Here is a 19,969-nt window from a genome sequence, read left to right on the forward strand (position 1 = left end):
CTAACTCTCTTATAGCTGATTGAGTGGATAGGCCTGCCGGAAGAGATCCGTCTTAAGTGCCTTCTTGAAGGCATCTAAGGTGGTAATGAGATCTCCTCTGGCAAGCCATTCCATAATTTAGGAGCTATGGCAGTAATTGCCCTGTGAGAAGTTGTTATTAACCTGGTATTTATATAATCTAATAAATTCTTCCCAGATGTCCTGAGGGTGCAGGGCGGATTGTGTTGGGAGAGGCGCTCCCTCAAGTAACTCGGGCCCAAGCCATGTAGGGCTTTAAAGGTAATAACCAACACTTTGTACTGTGCACGTTAACTGCCATGACAACATCTTAGGGAATCCTGGGATTTGTAGTTTAGGGAGGGAAATTTAAAAATTTATCCCACTTCTCCAAATTGCAAACCCCAGGATTCCATAGGATGCAGCCATAGCAGTTAAAGCACTATAGTTATGTATCACGAAAGAGATAAGATGTGCAAGTTTGAATAGGGAGAGGGGTTGCCATTGCCTGAGGCTGAGAGAATGTGACTTGCCCAATGGATTTTTGTGCTCAAGTAGGGAATCAAACCCTGATCTCCATCATTAGAAACACAATTCTGAATAAAATTACGTGGACACAATTGGTGAAGCAGCATACGTTTATTAATACAATACAGTCTTGCAAGATTGGGTGTCCTAAGCAAGTAGGCACACCTTTTACAAGTCTTTTTGCCCAAGTATTTATTCCTTAAAATCTTAACGCTTGAAGCCCTACCTCATTTCTCCATTGGTTAGGTGCTTTGAAGTCTACCATCTGTCCAAAAAGCCTGTGTTTTTCATCATATTCACCTTAACTCTTTACATTTATCCTTCATCACTTTCTTTCTTCTTTTTTAATTTTCCCTTTCTAATCTCAATTCCAGTTTCTGATGAGTCTCCCTGTCTAATCATATGCCATAAATTCTTTATTTCTTTTGGTGATCTTGTCTTCCCACATAAACACTTGTCTAGTCAAGACAGTCCATTCTATATTGTCCTGTGATTGTTTGTATATATATAATATATATATATATATATATATATACATACACACACACACACACACACACACACACACACACACATACATACTTTCCAACTCCTTCTTTACAACAGTTTTAAAATGCCTATATGAGAAGGCAACATGTTTGTTCATATTTCTCACATCCAGGATCGTAGTCTAACGTTCGAACCACTATACCATGTTGGCTCTGATACCTTTATGGGGCCAAGACAAATGCAGAAAATATATTCTGCAAGCTTTTGAAGCTTCGCTGGCTTCTTCATCAGGCAAAGGTGCTAAAAAACCAAGCAGGAGAAAAATTATATATATATATATATATATATATATATATATATATATGGCAGGGTGACCTGATGTCCTAACTGCACAGGAGGACAAGGCAGTGCAAAATGCAGGACATCCAATAAAAATGTAAGAGATGACAAAATAAAAGCTAAAAACACGCATATCAGTGTAAATTCATGCTTCTTAGTCATGCTCAAAATGGAGGACATTTTGGATTTCCTCCTGGACAAAAAGTTGAAATATAGGCAGGGTGACCAGGCGTCCTCCAACTGTAAAGGAGGACAAGGCGCTGCAAAATGTAGGACATCCGAGAAAAATGGTGGACCTGACCAAATAAAAAACTAAAAACACTCATGGGAATGTAAATTCAATGTAAGTGTTAAAATGGCTTTCTAATATTGTTAACTGTTGGTTTTGTGTGCTTTCTTTTTACATTGTGTCTTGTATTTTAACACGTTGTACTCTGGCTCTGAGGAGAGGCAGCGGGAAAAATAAAATGTATAACAACAACAACCAACAATATCCATGCTTCTTAGTCCTGCTCCAAATGGAGGACATTTTGGAATCCCTCCTGGACAGAAGGTTGGAATGTAGGACATGTCCTGGAAAGGGAGGGTGTGTAGTCACCCTGAATGTGCAACATGTCCTGGAAAAAGAGGAGGTCTGGGCACCCTGAATGCAGGACATGTCCTGGAAAAGGAGGACGTCTGGTCAGTGAATGTAGGACATCTCCTGGAAAAAGAGGACCTCTGGTCACATTGGATGTAGGAAATGTCCTGGAAAGGGAGGGTGTGTAGTCACCCTGAATGTGCAACATGTCCTGGAAAAAGAGGAGGTCTGGACACCCTGAATGCAGGACATGTCCTGGAAAAGGAGGACGTCTGGTCAGTCTGAATGTAGGACATCTCCTGGAAAAAGAGGACCTCTGGTCACGTTGGATGTAGGAAATGTCCTGGAAAGGGAGGGTGTGTAGTCACCCTGAATGTGCAACATGTCCTGGAAAAAGAGGACCTCTGGTTACACTGAATGTAGGAAAGGTCCTGGAAAAGGAGGACGTCTGGTCAGTCTGAATGTAGGACATCTCCTGGAAAAAGAGGACCTCTGGTCACATTGGATGTAGGAAAGGTCCTGGAAAGGGAGGGTGTGTAGTCACCCTGAATGTGCAACATGTCCTGGAAAAAGAGGAGGTCTGGGCACCCTGAATGCAGGACATGTCCTGGAAAAGGAGGACGTCTGGTCAGTGAATGTAGGACATCTCCTGGAAAAAGAGGACCTCTGGTCACGTTGGATGTAGGAAATGTCCTGGAAAGGGAGGGTGTGTAGTCACCCTGAATGTGCAACATGTCCTGGAAAAAGAGGAGGTCTGGGCACCCTGAATGCAGGACATGTCCTGGAAAAGGAGGACGTCTGGTCAGTCTGAATGTAGGACATCTCCTGGAAAAAGAGGACCTCTGGTCACATTGGATGTAGGAAATGTCCTGGAAAGGGAGGGTGTGTAGTCACCCTGAATGTGCAACATGTCCTGGAAAAAGAGGAGGTCTGGGCACCCTGAATGCAGGACATGTCCTGGAAAAGGAGGACGTCTGGTCAGTGAATGTAGGACATCTCCTGGAAAAAGAGGACCTCTGGTCACGTTGGATGTAGGAAATGTCCTGGAAAGGGAGGGTGTGTAGTCACCCTGAATGTGCAACATGTCCTGGAAAAAGAGGACCTCTGGTTACACTGAATGTAGGAAAGGTCCTGGCAAAGGTAAGGCCCTTTGGCCAGCCATTCTGTCTGCCTGCAAAACCATCAGCCACAACAACAGCTCCCTCCCTCCCTGGCCTAAAATGCAACGTCGCTTGATTGATGCTGCCATGGCAGCCTTTTCCTCCTCCTCCTCCTCCTCCTTTCGGTTTCGATTCCTTGCTTTGCCCGCCAGCCCTGGGAGAAGAAGAAGAGGAAGGAGCTCAGCTGTGGGAAACGAAAGGAGAGAGAGAAAGCCTTGGAGGGAGAGGAGAAGGGAAGAGGCGCCTTCCAGCTCCAGGATCCTCTGAAGGAAGGAACTGCAACTGCTGCCACCATTGTAAGTGCTGAAATCAGGCTGCATCCACACTGGAGGATTAATCCGGTTTGGCACCGCTTTAACTTTTTGTCAACTCCAACTCCCAGAATTGCTTAGCCTTGAGCCAGAAAGAGAGTTAAGACGGTGCCATGCAGCCAGAGTTAGCAATGCCAGGCTTTCAGAACAAGAGTAAAGGGCAGTCGAAATTCATGACAAGAAGTTGCTATTGGCAAAAGTATTGATTTCCATTAGCTTTGCCATGCACTTCTCTGTAAAAGACCATGGCGACCCCATAGGGCAGTGTATGCATGGGGCCTTCTTGGCAAGGTTTATTCAGAGGAGGTTTTGCTGCCATGACCTCTCCTTGAGGCTGAAAGAGTGGGACTTGCCCAGTGGTGGGTTTACACTTTCCATGCCTGAGCTGGGAATTGAACCCTGCTGGTCTCCAATAGCAATAGCAAGTACATTTCTGTGCCGCTTATCAGTGCGCTTAAGCACCCCCTAAGCGGTTTACAGAGCGTAAGCTAATTGTTCCTGACAATCTGGCTACTCGTTTTTAGTGTCCTAGGGAAGGATGCAAGCCTGAGTCGACCCTGAGCCCCCTGGCTGGTATTGAACTTGCAACCTTTAAATAAACATCAACGTCTCAATAACAGTGGAGAAGGGCAGGAAAGTCCCTGACTATATGCACCCACACTGCATAAATAATCCAGGTTGACACGCTTTTAACTACTTTGGCTCAGGGATTTTGGGAATGGTGGTTTCTTGTGGCACCAGGGCTCTCTGACGGAGAAGGCTAAATGTCTCATAAAAATTACAGTTCTCAGAATTCGACCCAGGGCAGTCAAAGCGGCCCCAAACTGGATTATTTCTGCAGTGCAGATGGATAGTGGCGCACGACTTGCTTCGATCCTGTTCAGGTTTGTTTGTTCAGGTTTGTTGACCAACTTGATTCAAGTGGTACCTGGACCTGCCAAAGACATTTAGCTGCCAAAGGCAAAATGGCGAATGCCACCTGCTTACAGCCCATGAAACCTGACCTTAGACTGTTGTAAGCAAAGTTGTCAAGTTGTTTAAACCCTGGAGGCAGAAAATGCCACAAAATCAATCCCCACCTGTATCTTTTTTTGTGGGTTTTTCAGGCTATGTGGCCATGTTCTAGAAGAGTTTCATCCTGATGTTTCGCCAGCATCTGTGGCTGGCATCTTCTCTGAAAAAAGGGCGGGTTACACACCGCCATTTAGTACGTAATGAATACGTACTAGGGTTAGGAAGGGGCGGTGCTTCCGCACCCCCCTAACTCTAGTACGTATTCTGTACGTACAATATGGCGGCGGCCGTTCCACATGGCCGCCGCCATATTTACGTATCAGACGCTGTGTGTCCACATGTGTTGCGGCGTCTATGACGTCGCAAGTGCGCCCCTGGCGCCTCACAACGTCATAGAGGCGCCGCTTAAAGAAGCTCCATTTTGGAGCTTCTTTTTTGGTCCGTAACCCGCCACAGTTTTTAGTTTAAAAAAGAGAAAAAAATTGCTATTATCCAATTCATGTTGCTGCAATTCTGTTAGATCCAAGATTCAAAGGTGGTAATATAAGTGTTGATAGCACTGCTACTGCATTTGACTGGGTTACAAAACAAGCATCACGCTTAGGACTTGGTGTTGGAAAGGTACTTGCAAAGACTGCAGAATGTAGAGCATCTTCAGGGATTTGGTCCAGGAATGCAATCTGGGATTCTACCAAACATATCCCTCCTGCAGCATAGTGGGAAGGTCTTTATACAACGCAGCCTCTGACTTCTCTTGGGGTGGGCGTCATATGGACAAAGCAGAAGGAGAGAATGAAACTAATACTGATAACTATAGCTCAGAAAGGAAATTTGATTACATTTCATGCCTAGTCATTAAATCTTAGTCCCTCCTCCCTCCCCCCCCCCCCCCACACAGCCTCGATTATTTTTATAGGAATTAGTGCTTTATGTCTATTGATAACGTGGAGAGGAAATATAAATAATTTTTGTAACTAAATAATGTTGATGATTTCTTCTGTGATTTTTAAAAGGGTTTTCCCCTTTTTTGCCTGCTCCGTATAAATATCAAGCTGTTATAATTGTGCAGTGTGGATACAGCCCTTTCTATGGAAAATAGACTGACATCCATGGAGGGAGAGAACCATTGTTTCTCATACTTCCTTTGTCCCTTTACCACTGATAAAGCCATAAGCAGTGTGAAAGTTGATCAAGCATCCATCTTGCAGAAATTGAAGGATAGCTAAGGCAGTTTTCTGTCGGGAGAAGTGCATGATTGTAATGTGTGTTTTGTACCTCTTGGGGAAAGGAGGTGGCGGGGAAAGCCATTGTGTCTGCCACAACAGCAGTAGTGTAAAGGGAAGAGGAAAGAGAAATTGAAGGGGGTCCTTGGTTTAGGACTTAAAAACAACAAACTATATTTGTTACATTAAAATATGATGAAGTGTTCCTTATCAGAGCTTACTTCATTTTCATAGGTCTCATGAAAATGGCAGATAACCATGGCGGTTCATGTGTGTACATGGCGAAGCTTAATGAATATTGTCAGAAATATCGTTTACGATTGGAATTTCCCGATGTCAGTGTTACAGGCCCTCCTCATGATCGAATGTAAGTTGATAGAGTATGTGAAGATGGGGATATGAGGAATGTTTGGTATTTGTTCAGGTGTGTGCAGTACAAAAAGTGAACAAGTCAGGTTGCTTGTCACATTTGCCAAAGGGTCAGGTCTGATATGACAGGGTTAAAATGATCCAAGCCTTTCCTTTAAAATGTTCAATCCACCCACCCACCTGGCCAGCCCTACTTCTTCATCTGTTCCAACTTATCCCTCCACTTGTATTTACTGGATATCAAATATTAGATAGAGTTCCCTTTTTATAGCTAGTTTTGCCCTTTGTTCCTCTTCCCAGATTCATTGCCTACGCTGAGGAAAGGACGATGCATTTTCTGTGTTACACTGCCTCATTTTTCATCTCCTGAAACCAGCATCTGGATTGTAGCAGATCAAGACCAGAAATTCACCAGTCTTTCTCCTTTCTGAAAGTAAAGTTCTGGTGTGATCTGTTCTTAGGTCCAGCACCTCCATGTGCCATTAATTAAGGAGAATTAAAAGCTGAATCCATTCTGCAGTATCTCAGCTGAATCACTCGCTTTTGTAGTATACTGAATTAAGAGATTGGCAGGACAAAAAAATAATAATAATGGCAGTGCATCAGGAAATTGTAGCATGTATCTCCATTGTAGAAGTAATACAATTCAAACACCACTTTGACTGCTGTGGCTCCATCCTACAGAATCCTGAGGAAGTCTTTGGCAGAGAAAGCTAGAGACCTAATAAAACAACAAATCCCAGGATTCTGTTGGATGGCAGTTAAAGTGGTGTCAAACTGCATTGTTTTCAAAGTGTTGATGCCTCAAGAAGAGTATTCAAGTATCATTGTTCAAACAGTTACTATCCTTTTACTAGAAGTAAAGGGGATCAGAATATCAAACTAACAGCCAGCATTCTATACAGTCACCCTTACCTGCAACCAGATAATTAATTATTTTCTCTTGCAAAAAATGTAAGCATTTGGACTTGCAAGTGACTATGAGTATTATTCAGTTTAGCACTGTAAAAATCTTTAGCTAAACAACTGTAAAATATCTTCTTATCTTCCTACCATCCTCAAATGATGTTTTTCCCCCCCCTGGAGATTTTATATGTGAGAAAGGGCAAAATAGAGTTAGCATTATTGTATAAAAATTAGAGATGAGACATTCATAGTTTTAAAAATATCCATAAATTCTATTTCCTAGCATTCTTGTTAGGTTTCAAGAAAGGGAAGATTTTAGAGCAGTTTGTGAAACAAATAATAATTAATTAATAATAATTTGTTTTATTTATATACCGCTATTCCAAAGATCATAGTGGTGAACAGCAAGTAAGCTAATTTGCCCCCAACAGTCTGGGTACTCATTTTAGCGACCTCGGAAGGATGCAAGCCTGAGTCAAGCTTGGGTCCTTTTGCTGGTCTTGAACTCGCAACCTTGTGGTTTTGAGTGAATGGCTGCAGGACAGGCATTTAACCACTGCGCCACCAGGGCTCCGTGAACACTTGGAAAGGAATGCTGTGGTTACTAAAAATCAGCATGGCTTTCTCAAAAACAAGTCATACCAGGTTGATCTTAATTTCTTTCTTCCTTTCCTTTCCTTTCCTTTTTTTTTTTTTTTTTTTGGATAAAATTACCAGCTTGGTAGATAAAAGGAAAGCTGTGTATATAGTATATCTTGGTTTCAGTAGGGCTTTTCAAAAGGTCCCCCATGATAGTCTTGTAAACAACCTAGTAAAATGTGGGCTAGGCAATACGACTATAAAGTGAATTTATAATTGGTTGACCAGCCAAACCCAAAGGGTGCTCACCAATGACTCATCCTCGTCCTGGAGAGATATGACCAGTGGGGTGCCACAGGGTTCTGTTCTGAGCCCAGTGCTATTCAAGATCTTTATCAGTGATTTGAATGAAAGAATAGAGGGCATGCTAATCAGGTTTTCAGATGACACCAAATTAGGGGGAGCAGCTAATACCTCAGAGGACAAAATCAGAATTCAAAATGATTTTAACAGATTAGAAGCTGGGCCAAAACTAACAAAATGAATTTCAGCTGGGAGAAATGTAACGTATATTGCACTTAGGCAGAAAAAAATGAAATGCATAGAGATAGGATGGGGGGGCATCTGGCTTGGTGCATATGAAAAGGATATAGAAATCTTAGTGGACCACAGGGTGAACATGAGTCAGCAATGTGATGTGGCAGCTAAGAAAGCCAATGCAATTCTAGGCTGCATCAATAGCAGTATGGTATCTAAATCAAAGAAAGCGATTCCACTCTATTCTGCTTTGGTTAGATGTCACCTGAAATACTGTGCCCAGTTCTGGGTACCACAATTCAAGAAAGATGTTGACAAGCTGGAGCATGTCCAGAGAAGGGAGACCAAAATGGTGAAAGATCTGGAAACCATGCCACAGGAGGAATGGCTTAGGGAGTTGAGCATGGCGTGGGACAGACCGCCAAGGAATCGCGGTCTTCCGGCAGCCGTTTTTGCTCCTCAGGGACGGTGCAGCCGCCAAACGGCGCACCGCCACTGCGGACCAAAAAGATCCCAGAATTTCGAGGTTCTTTGTACGACACCACAGTGACATAGTGAGTGCGCCATTGGTGCACTTGCAATGTAAGCGTCAAGTGGTGCCGCGCGGATGCTGAGCAGCATGTTACGCTGCCGCCACGTGGTAGGGTTGCTGGGCGTATGGTCGCTCCGCCCCCGGGCAACCCTACTACCGTACATGTCCAGGTCTATGTTTAGCCTGGAGAAGGGAAGGATAAGTGCTGATATGATAACTATGGCGCGTTACAGACGTGCCTAAAGTACGTGCTCCGCATGTACTAGGGTTAGGAAAGGGCGTCCCTTCCGTATACACATGGGTGCCACAATTGCTATGTCACGACCGCGCCGCCTCCAAATGGGGCGGCACGGAAGTGACGTACTGGGGCGCCCTTTCCGCGGCCCCGGAAGGAGCTCCGTTTCAGAGCTCCTTCCACCTTTGCGTCGCTGTATGTACAATCATACAAAACCCATATATATATAAAAGATACAAAATAAACCATAGTAGTCATGGCAAACATAATAATAACAAATAGCAAATAATAATACAAACTATATAATACAATCAAATAACATAAGTATAATGCAACAGAGAGGAAGGTTCACTACAAAGCTAGCTACAAAGCTCAAATGCTGATTAGAGCTATGCATATATAGCTGTAGGTCATCTGTGTTCTCAGTAGCTCTCCATTAACCCTGTAATGGTTATTAACCCTATGATGGCTCAAGTGTTCAGCTTGTTACGATTCAAACAGAAAGGGGAGCTGATTGTCCTTTGCCAATGTATCATTTGGCGCAGCAATACACTGTACAGGCAGTCCATCCATGTGCACATATGTGGCCAATCAAAAGTGCAGCCATCCAATGGGATGGCATCTGAGTAGGACGTGGGAGGTACTTGGAGGTAACAGGTGGTGTGTATGTGAAAGGGTGTGCATGCATGGTGAGAAGGCAACAAAAAAACAACAATAACAACAACCCAGTGGCATGGGTTTAGATGTATTCTGCAGGTTGAGGTTCATTAATCTATCTTTCCTTTGCAGCTTTACTGTAGCAGTGGAAATAGACAAGACACGGTATAGTGAAGGCACAGGAAAATCTAAGAAGGAGGCAAAAAAGCATGCAGCAGCACTAGCCTGGGAAATTATACAACAAGAAAAGCCGGTAAGTCATAGTGTAGCACAGACTGCATTGTAATACAAATGATGAGCAAGAAGTGTGCAGTAGAGAGTGAGAAATAGGCAACAGCTTGATTCTAAATAGCTGGGGTCACCAGGAGCAGAGAACAGAATTAACCCAATTCCTAATAGTGCCCTTCGTGTATCCCTTTATGTTCTCCTTTTATGAAGATGAAAGCAAACAGAGTTTTTGTACCATAGCTTTTTAGCCTTGGGACTTTATAACCAAGACTGGAAAAGTAAAATTAGAGCAGGATAGTAGCATCTGTGGCCATATCTTATCACATGATGCTGTGTCTTCCCATCAGCTGGTCTGTAGTCCATCTATTGGTGGAGCACTCTTTCTCATTAGTGATGCCCATCAACGCCTTCTAATCATGCTGCTTTTGGCTGTGGATGCAGATGTGATAAGTTCCTCTCAAAGCAGTTCCGATATGCAGGCAGTCACATGGTGCAAATGGGTATGATTTTGCTTCTCTCCCTCCACCACCTTACTACTACCAAACAGGCTGCCCCCCCCCCTTCTCTTCTTTTCATCATCATTATTTGATGGACTACCATGACTGTGCAATTGTGCTAAAAATAAAAATAAATAAAAACAATTATAGAACAAAAGTCATGCTGGGAAGGGCATAGGGCAGGGAAGCAGGGCTATGGAGGCTGGTGTGCAGAAGACAGAAGCTGAGACTGAGGAAGCACCATGGTAATTTGGAAGAGCTGTGCAGTAATGATTGTCAACAACCTAGCATGTTTTCATTTCCTAGACTAATGTGATTATGACATTTTATGAGCCTGTTGTGATAAAGTCCTGTGCTGGATTGGAGCTGTGGCAACCGCACACTGTGGCCCCGATTTGGCCTTTCCAGAGTGCAAAAAGTAGCTCCTTTTTGTGTCCTGGAAAGGGCACGGCTTTAAGCCACAGCTTTGGTGCTGTGGCATGTGGATGCAGCACCAGAGGAGCACCGTGACACTGTGCAACGTGTGGAGTGGCACGTGGCGTCACACCGCCATTTGGGCAGAGTTGGGGTGGGCGTCATATGGACAACATGCCCCGACTCTGCCCCAGGCCTGCCTTAATGGCTGATCTGCACAGCCCCTAAGTGAGGGCTGGACCGTCTATCCAGAGGCATTGGGTTTTAAGTTCTTTTGAAAAAACAAAACCCAGCCACACACAAGGCTCCCTTTTCACCTCAGAAATACATTGTTGTTTTATAAGCACTAGACCACAGGTGAAGTTGGATAACAACCCAGATCAAATGTGCACAAAATAGTTTGTTAAATCTTGCACAGTAAATCAAAATTTACAGCTATAATAATTTAACTGTATTCTAGGTTCTGACATTTGTAGTATTTTTTTTTTTGCTATTTATAAAATCATATTTTCATTTTTTGTATACAGTCCATCCTCCCCATATGCGGGGAGTCCGTTCCGGACCCCCCTGCATATGGGGAAAAGAGCATATGCTCAAGCATCATAGAAAATAATGGGGTGTGTGCTCATGGTGGTGCATGGGATGTACGGCGCGAGGACACATCCCATTATTTATGCCGGGGCTTGCCTTCTGCGTAAGCTCAAAGCTGCGGAAGGCAAGCCCGCCTATAAGGAGGGCCGACTGTACTTTGTATATTTTTAATGTATTTGTCATGGTCTTTGGCTAACACAATGCATTCATTGATGATGACCTAAATGAAATGATGTGTATTGTCTGTAGGCAGAACGGGCTTCAGAAATACAGCGGCAGCCTTTGCCTGCTCCATCACCGGTGCCATCATTACAGGCCCCTCTGCCTGCTGAAAACATAGTGGAACCATCACGCAACCATATTTCCTGGCTTAATGAATATGCAGCAAAGAACAACAAAGTTGTTCAGTACAGGTTGGAGTCTAGCGATGGACCAGCTCATAAGCCAGTGTAAGTTATTGATAATACATAATTATTATGGTGAAAGGTCTGGAAACCATGTCCTAGGAGTGGTTGCTTAGTGAGCTGGGTATTTTTAACCTGAGGAAGAGAAGGTTAGCAGGTGATATGAAGACTGCCTTACAAGATGAATAGACTCAATCAAGGAAGCCATGTCCCTGAGCCTGCAAGACCTGGTCAGGACTGTTGATGACAGCGTCACTTGGAGGGCTGTCATTCATAGGGTTGCCATAAGTCAAGTCAACAGTACAGCAGTTAACAAGAACAAAAAGATGTTATGATCCCTCTAAGTCTAAGATGAGACCTCTACAAAACTGTGCTCCTTCACTATTTTTATTTTTATTTTATGTATTAAAATATTTCTATCCTTCCCTCTGTTAGGGAAAGGTGGCATACAATTAAAATATTATTTAAAAAACAAATTCCAAATAAAAATAAGAAAGTAATTTAAATTAGATAAAGGCATACAAAAGAGATCACCAAGTGAAAACAGCAGAAAAGGCTAAAACAATTAAAAGCACATGCATATACAATTTATTTTAAAAAGGGGATTAGCCCCCAAAGGCTTTAACAAAAAGCCACCTTTTAACTAGGCACCTGAAAGAAACCAGTCTTGGTGCCAATCATGCTACCAAAGGAAGGGCATTCTATAAACAAGATACAATGAATGGCAGCTCAAAACCTTTTCTGATTATGGTAAATTGGGAACTTATTGCTTTCTGTTGAATATTGTAATTTTCTATCCTCACAGCAAAGTCACATGTTAACAAAGTGCATAGAATCAGAGCTAAAAACAGCAGCACTATGTCACATTTCCCCTTCCCCTTCTGCAGCATTTCCTTCAACTTATTCTATGTCCTGATGTCATTACTGTGTACACTTCCTTGCAACACCTCTAACCAATGGAAGTAATACAGGAGCAGAGAAATGCACATCTTGTGTGTATTAGTGTGTATGTGCTTTCAAGTCCGTTGTTGACTTTTGTCTAGCCTATGAATTTCACAGGTCTTTCTTAGGCAAGGAATACTCATAGGTAATTTTGCCATTTTCTTGCTCTGTGATATAGCCTACAGTACTTGGTATTCGTTGGTGGTCTCTCATCCATTTTAATGACAAAAAAGATGTCACAGAAATGGGAAATGTGGTGATTTCATACAGTACTCAGCTTGTTTGGGGCAATTAGTTTACAGTTTGTAAACTGCTTAGAGAGTGCTGAGTTCACTGAGAAGCAATACAGAAATGTACTTGCTATTGCTATTGCTCTTGCTAGTCATCTTGGGTTCTTGATTTGCTCTAATATTCATTCATTCGTAGCTTCTTTACTGTACATATATTCTACAGTGTTCCTTTTACCCTCATGAGTCTTGCATGACTATGTAAATATGGAAGAAACAATTTGCCTGAATATGCCATTTTTTTCAATAATTTTTAGTCAAATGTTTAGTTTGGGTGGTTAATTTAAGTACTGTTGTGCAATTACTTTAATCGTTTTTTAAAGAAGTTGTATGTATGTAAGGAGAAGATCCTATTATAAAATAAACATCACTCAGCTAATTAAGGTAACACTTTAGGTATGGACAAACTGTGCCTCAATAGGCCTTACACCTAGGAAAGTGAAGATAGGATTATAGCTTTTGTCTACAACAATTAACATTAACTTATTATTCTCCACACTTTTTAAAATTTCTTTTAGCTTTAACCTGTTCGTTAAAATGGATGGAGAAGTTTTGGGTGAAGGTACAGGAACCAATAAACAGACAGCAAAACTTAATGCAGCAAAATTGGCATATGAAAAGTTGATTGGCCGAACAACCTCCACGGTTTGTATTACATCTGGGGGGGAAATTAAAAAGAAACATCATTTGTTTCGTAAAATCTATCAAAAGCAAAGTTATTCTGTATAATTCATATGACAGCCTGTGGTACAAGATAACAGTTAAATTTTCTAAGATTTTTTTGCATGGGGATTTATGATTCCCTGTGCAAAATGTTTTATAATGTTATGGAAAATGTAAGTATCTGTTCCACAGATGCTTAAATTTTGCATTGCATTATAGGTCCCTCTCACCCAAATAAACTTGCTTTGCTGATGAAGGTAACCTATTCAGAAGTAAATTAAGTAGGTTGTGTCAAACAAGTAAAATGTTTTCTCCGTTGTTATCTGTTGTGTATTTGCCTTGGAGGCCTTTATTGTTAAAAATGTGGTAAATTTCAGTTAATTAATTAAGTTAAATATTGACCCTAATCAGCAGTAATGCTTTATTTTTGAAAAGGGATGAGGGCAAAGTTGTGTAAGAAATAGTTTTTTTTTATAAATGTAGACCAATTATCAAAATAAACTCTTGTTATAACTTCATGTAACATGCGCCTGAGCTTTGTTTTCAGATCTGCAGATTTGTTCTTTTGTATATGTTTTTGTCATCAACAGAGTATACTAGCATGACATGGCATGTCTTTTGTCCCACAATTTATTCTGCTTGTGCTGAATTGGTTAACATTGTATTTATTTTTTATTGTATTTGCTACATTTTTATTCTATTTTTTTGTATTCACTACATTTTTCCTTCATTGAGCACAAAGCAAGGTGCATGGCTTTAAAAAGGATGTGCAAGTTTGCAGTAATGTGAAGCAAATCAACCTATTTCCTAAATGTTGTTGTTGTTTTTATTAACCTAGAGGGATGATGTTGGAAGAAGTGTCTTCCATGAATGATCTGTTCTTGCTTATTTTCACATATTACATTCAATACAGTGCAGTTCATATATATCATGGGTGGATAAGGTGCACCGTGCAGCCCATGGGATGTATGTGGCTTCCAGGGCCATTTTTGTGCCTTCCTGGACCCCCTAGATGTCAAAAACATTTTTTTTCAAAAAGGGTTCAAAATTTTTTGTACCAGAATGTCCCAAAATGTCCATTGGGGTATGGGGTACATTTAGGAACAAGCAGTGAAAAATGCCTCTTCTGTTCATGAAATGTCCCAGGAAGCCCCCAGAACATGGTAAAAGTGCCCTCATACCCCCTAGAGGGTGTTTGGAGCAAAAAGAAAAATAATGTTTGTTTGTTTGTTTTTGTGGGAGCAGGTGTAATAAAGAGTTACAGACCTTCAAGGTCTCCTAGGGCACTAATGCAGCCCCTTAGCCTTCCATAGTTGCCTATCTCTGATATATATGTATAAACAGATTAGTGATCTGTACACAGGTAGTATTTCTCACACTTTACATTCAGTATGTATGCAGTGTACACAAATTGCTCAGCTCTACACTGGTAGACTTCTTCCTTTGTGTTGAAACGTACATTTTTTCATTCTGGAGCATCTGGATTTACATTGCTGTTCCAAGTAGCCAAGCTACTTGGTTAATGAACAGTAAAAATAAGAGGTTCTGAGGTCTTCTGTAGATTGATTATTTTTTTAAAAAAAATCAAACTTTTTTTTAATAAAAGCTCTGTATATACTCATGTATAAGTTAGGAAATTTTAGTTAAAAATCACTCTCCCAAAATTGGGTTGACTTATCCGCAGTTCCATGTAAGTACTGTACTTTAACTCTTCATCCAAAAAAGGAACCACCCTCTTTTCTGAGTAGAGTAGTAGAAGGTGAGAACTTAGTACATCTCAGGAGAACCCAAAAGAAGCACCAATGATGCACCTTCTGACCTGTTTGAATGCCTGGTTGGGAAAACAGCAGTGGTGGCTTTGGTGCTTCCCCTTGAAGACGTGCCAAGAGCATAGAGGGGGGGGGGGTCAGTGCTTCTTTTAGGTGCTTCCAGGTTAGACAAACAGGCAAAACAGATGGTCAAAAAGAGCTGGCTTCCCAGCGGACTGGTGGCATGACATTTAGACAGCAGCATGCCCCCAGTCCACTGGGAAGCCACATGTCTGACTGCACATGCAGTGAATCCACAGCATTTTGGCAGTACAGCGTTTATGCATGCTGTGCTGAAGAAACACTGAAGAAATGCCACCGCCAGGGCAAAGGCATCCTTTCCCTGGTACAAAAAGGAGCATGGGCTTTTTGCTGCTCTTTTTTGCATCGTGGAAAGGCTGTGCGGTTGCCACGGCCCCAACCCGGTGAGCAAAGGGGCGGCCAGAAAACGCTCCTTTCGCGCCATCTAAGAGACGTTAGTTCCCACCGTTCATGACTCCGTTCAGAGAAAGAGATGGTTCCTTTTTTGATAAGAGTTAATACGGTGCCTTAACTGTTGCCTTTCCATCCTTTCTGACATGTGCATGCTTTCTTAGCCTGCTACACCTGGTCATCTTCCCCACACATCACACAGCCACAATTTACTGTAGCTCTCGTCTCATCCATCAAGTCCTTAGTGTAAATACAAACAGTTATGCATGCCAGGTTTTGTAAGTTCTTTGGCCTTTCCCTTTAGTTCATCCTTTGTTACCTGCCCCTAAGTTTTACCCTTGCCTTACCCTTGAGTCATATCAAAATCCATAATTTTGGCCCTAAAACTTGCGCACAACTTATACATGAGGATAACTTATTCATGAATATATACAGGTACTCCAGCTGCCCTACCCAAAAATATATCCCAGCAAATTTAGTGATGCTTACGCAAGATTGCATTATCTAGACAAATTAGTAGTTCTTCCTAAACTGTTACAAATAATGAAGTTGTATAAGTGGTTTTTTTTAAAAAATACCTACCTGTTTTGAAAACAGCTAAAACGAGAATGAAAGTCAAAAAACTTTGGTTATAAAAATTCATTTAAAAAGACGAAAAGAAGGAATTGGAGAGTTAGTGCATAGGTCAGGGCTGGGCGGGGAGAGAGGAGGGGATGGGATGTAGTACAGTAAATTAGATCATTAGTTGGGGTCCATCTTTGTCTGCTGGATGGAATGGAGCTGTGCACCTCATTTTGCATCTTGGGCCTCCAGGCTGCTGCTGAATGAGTGCTTTGTTGAGGATATTGACTGGAGTTCTGTACTATACCTTCTAGTTAATGCTTTTAACTCGCACTCTTCCTGTGCTCTCCTCACCTTTCCCCCTTTCTCTCAGGGAAGACTGCATAAAACTTGTTTTTTATGGCAGTTTCGTTATAATCTCACTATATGCCATTGTGGTATGCTACACATACAGTTTTCATAAAGTGAATGTGTGTACATCAGTTCACACAAATGTCATTGTGTTCATAGACTCATAGAATTGTAGAGTTGGAAGAGACCACAAGGGCCATCCAGTCCAACCAGGAACTCTCAATCAAAGCATATCTGACAGATGGCCATCCAGCATCTGTTTAAAGACTTCCAAGGAATGAGACTCCACCACTCCCTGAGGGAGTGTGTTCCACTGTCAAACAGCCCTTACTGTCAGGAAGTTCCTCCTAATGCTAAGGTGGAATCTCTTTTCCTGTAGCTTGAATCCATTGTTCCGTGTCCTGTTCTCTGGAGAACCAGAGAGAACTCTATCCAGAAGACTCTTGTACCTGGATACAGATCAAAGTGAGCATGGGTACTCTCACAGACATCTGAACCTGTGTACATCTTGCATGTACACAAGTACAGTTTAGCATATGAACACCCTGTTGTGTGTGATGATTTGATTAACAGTTCAGTCATGTAACTGTTGCCATTATTTATCATTGACATAATTATTTATGATTGAATCAAACTTTTCTGTCAAAGTAATGATTTAAATGCACAATTTGACATGATACCATTTTAGTAGCAGTTAAATGGATCTTTTAGTTGATAGTTACTGAGTTATCTCTTGTTCTTTTCCAGCCTGAAAGAAGTGCTACCCCTACAAATAGTCCTGCAAACAGGGTGATTTGTAGTTCCAAAGGAGCATCAAAAGTGGCATCTGTGAAGTAAGTTATGACAAATGTATTTTTTTAAAAGAAAACCTCATATTAAAGTATACCTCAGCTGACATCCTGTTTGTGATATATAATGACCTAAAATCAAAGTGTGCCATCATTAGTCTTTTTCTTGGTCAGAATTGGCTGGGGTCAGAATTTTCCATTGTCCTCACACAAGGACCGTTATAATAAAATAAAACTTTAATTTATATCCCGCTTTTTGTTACCACCACAATCAAAGCGGCGTACAACCTTTAAAAAATACAATATATACAATTTCCAATCCCTCCCTTAAAAAAGGATTTAAAATTACAGACAATAAAATCTAAAAACAATAATACAATAATAGAATAACGGTGGGCAGAGTCTTCACTTATATATGTCTGTGGGGGGATCTTTATGTGACCGGGTTCTATTCCGGGAAGGCCTGCCATATGAAATCCGTCTTGACAGCTTTCTTGAAGCTCTCTGGGTTGGTAATTTGATGGATCCTGTCCGGCAGGTCATTCCATGAAGTTGGAGCAATCACGGAAGACGTCCTCTGGGAGGTCGCCGTCAATCTGATCTTTGTGGACTGCAACAAATTCCTCCCAGAGGATCTGAGTGCACGGGGCAGATTATATGGAAGGAGGCGATCCCTTAAGTAGGTTGGCCCCAAGCCATGAAGGGGTTTAAAGGTAATGACCACCACCTTGTACTATGCCCAGAAACTAATAGGCAGCCAGTGGAGTGATTTCAATATTGGTGTAATATGGTCACTCCTAGTTGTTCCTGTAATCAATCTGGCTGCCATATTCTGTACCAGTTGAAGTTTCTGGACTAGGCACAAGGGTAGCCCCATGTAGAGCGCATTGCAAAAATCAAGTATTGAGATTACCAGCGCATGTACTACAATTTCGAGGTCACCCGGCTCCAGGAAAGGGCGCAGCTGACATATCAGCCGAAGCTGATAACAGGCACTCTTGACCGTTGCATTCACCTGATTTCTCATCTGAAGCGACGAGTCGAGAAGCACCCCTAAGCTGCAAACACAGTCCTTTGAGGGGAGTGTGAACCCCTCTAGGACTGGAGGTTGCAGCCCGATACCTGGTTTGGGGGCCCCTACCATAAGTACTTCTATTTTGTCTGGATTCAGCTTGAGCTTGTTTCCCCTCATCCAGTCCATTACTGATGCAAGACATTGATTGAGGGGGTAAATGCCATCTGTCATCGTTGCTGATGACCGAGACATGGAGAAGTATATTTGGGTATCATCAGCATACTGATAACAACCCGCTCCATGTCTATGGATGATTTCTCCCAGCGGCTTCATATAGATGTTGAATAACATCGGGGACAGGATGGCACCCTGAGGGATGCCACAAGCTCTGTTTTTGAAGAGCAACTGTCCCTGAGCATCACCTTCTGGAATCTACCTGAGAGGGAGCAATGGAACCACTGCAAAGCAGTGCCTCCAATTCCTAGCTTTCTCAGGTGTTCCAAGAGGATGTCATGGTCTATTGTGTCAAATGCCGCTGAGAGGTCTAATAGCACCAGCAGGGTCATGCTTCCTCTGTTGATGCTTAGACAGAGGTCATCGGTTAAGGCGACAATGGCAGTTTCCACCCCATATCCCGTCCTGAAGCCAGTTTGAAATGGATCTAGAAAATCGGCTTCATCCAAGACCACTTGGAGCTGAAGAGCGACAGCCCTCTTGATCACTTTACTCAAAAATGGCAGATGAGAAACAGGACTCAGGACTTCTCAGGACTCACCTTTCAGCTACTGCAACCACCATTTCATTTCCATTTAGTGACTTTTAGAGAATGGGGAGCAGTGAACAAGAGCCTGACTGTGTCCTCATAGCCAGATGCAGAATAATGACATCATCTGCCGAGACTTCCTGGAATCCTCTGGAGGTCTCAACAGATTATATTAGGTGAATCCCAGAGAGGGTAAGCAGGCAGATGACACCTAGTTTTGCCTCCATAAATTTTATTCTGGGTGTCGGCAAGGCAAGAACTTCAGAATTGATGAAAGTATACAGTTTTTGATGTGCAGGAGTAATCCTCAGGTTGCTACACATGAGCCTTCAAGCAAAGTTACATAGCTGTTCTGTTTGATCTGTTGTAGTAAGGCTTTAAAAAAAAACACCCTGTATATACTTTTTTATAGATTGAATGAGTGATTAAAATATCTATATGCTGTATCCAGGGATCTTGGGATGACATACAATAAAATCAATTCAAACAATTTAAAATTTACAACATTAAAATAATTACAGTCAAAAACTCCAAAATAATTAAACTCTAAAATGTTAAAGGCTGTACAAGTCTGATAAAATCATTAGACTGTAATGTTGAAAACCCAACATCTGTTCCAATTGGGCCTCTAAGAAGAGGGCATTGCACAGCTAGGGTGCCACAGGTGAGAAGGCCCTCTCTCTCGTCCTCCCACATTATATTGTCCCTGAAACAGACCTCAGTCAGGTTATATAGCGAGATGTAAACAGTCTAGTGCTGTTTAGGGCTT

At 42.0% G+C, this 19,969-nt stretch overlaps 1 protein-coding gene across 2 annotated transcripts in view; it reads left to right on the top strand.

The window, feature by feature from the left end:
* The first annotated feature begins 3,253 nt into the window (after nt 1-3,253).
* Nucleotides 3,254-19,969, top strand: part of EIF2AK2 (eukaryotic translation initiation factor 2 alpha kinase 2) — a 37,447-nt gene continuing 20,731 nt past the window's right edge. For both annotated transcript variants that reach the window (XM_089529724.1, XM_089529723.1), the window contains exons 1-6: nt 3,254-3,389; nt 5,876-6,008; nt 9,589-9,709; nt 11,436-11,635; nt 13,338-13,464; nt 17,382-17,467. In XM_089529724.1, the coding sequence (XP_089385850.1) occupies nt 5,881-6,008; nt 9,589-9,709; nt 11,436-11,635; nt 13,338-13,464; nt 17,382-17,467 (662 nt within the window). In that variant the 5' untranslated portion in view covers nt 3,254-3,389; nt 5,876-5,880. The remainder of the gene's footprint in view (nt 3,390-5,875; nt 6,009-9,588; nt 9,710-11,435; nt 11,636-13,337; nt 13,465-17,381; nt 17,468-19,969) is intronic.

Source organism: Sceloporus occidentalis, unplaced genomic scaffold (genome assembly GCF_023333645.1).
Source record: "Sceloporus occidentalis isolate IW3139 unplaced genomic scaffold, rSceOcc1.0.p SCAF_6, whole genome shotgun sequence".
In the NCBI taxonomy this organism is placed as follows: Eukaryota; Metazoa; Chordata; class Lepidosauria; order Squamata; family Phrynosomatidae; genus Sceloporus; species Sceloporus occidentalis.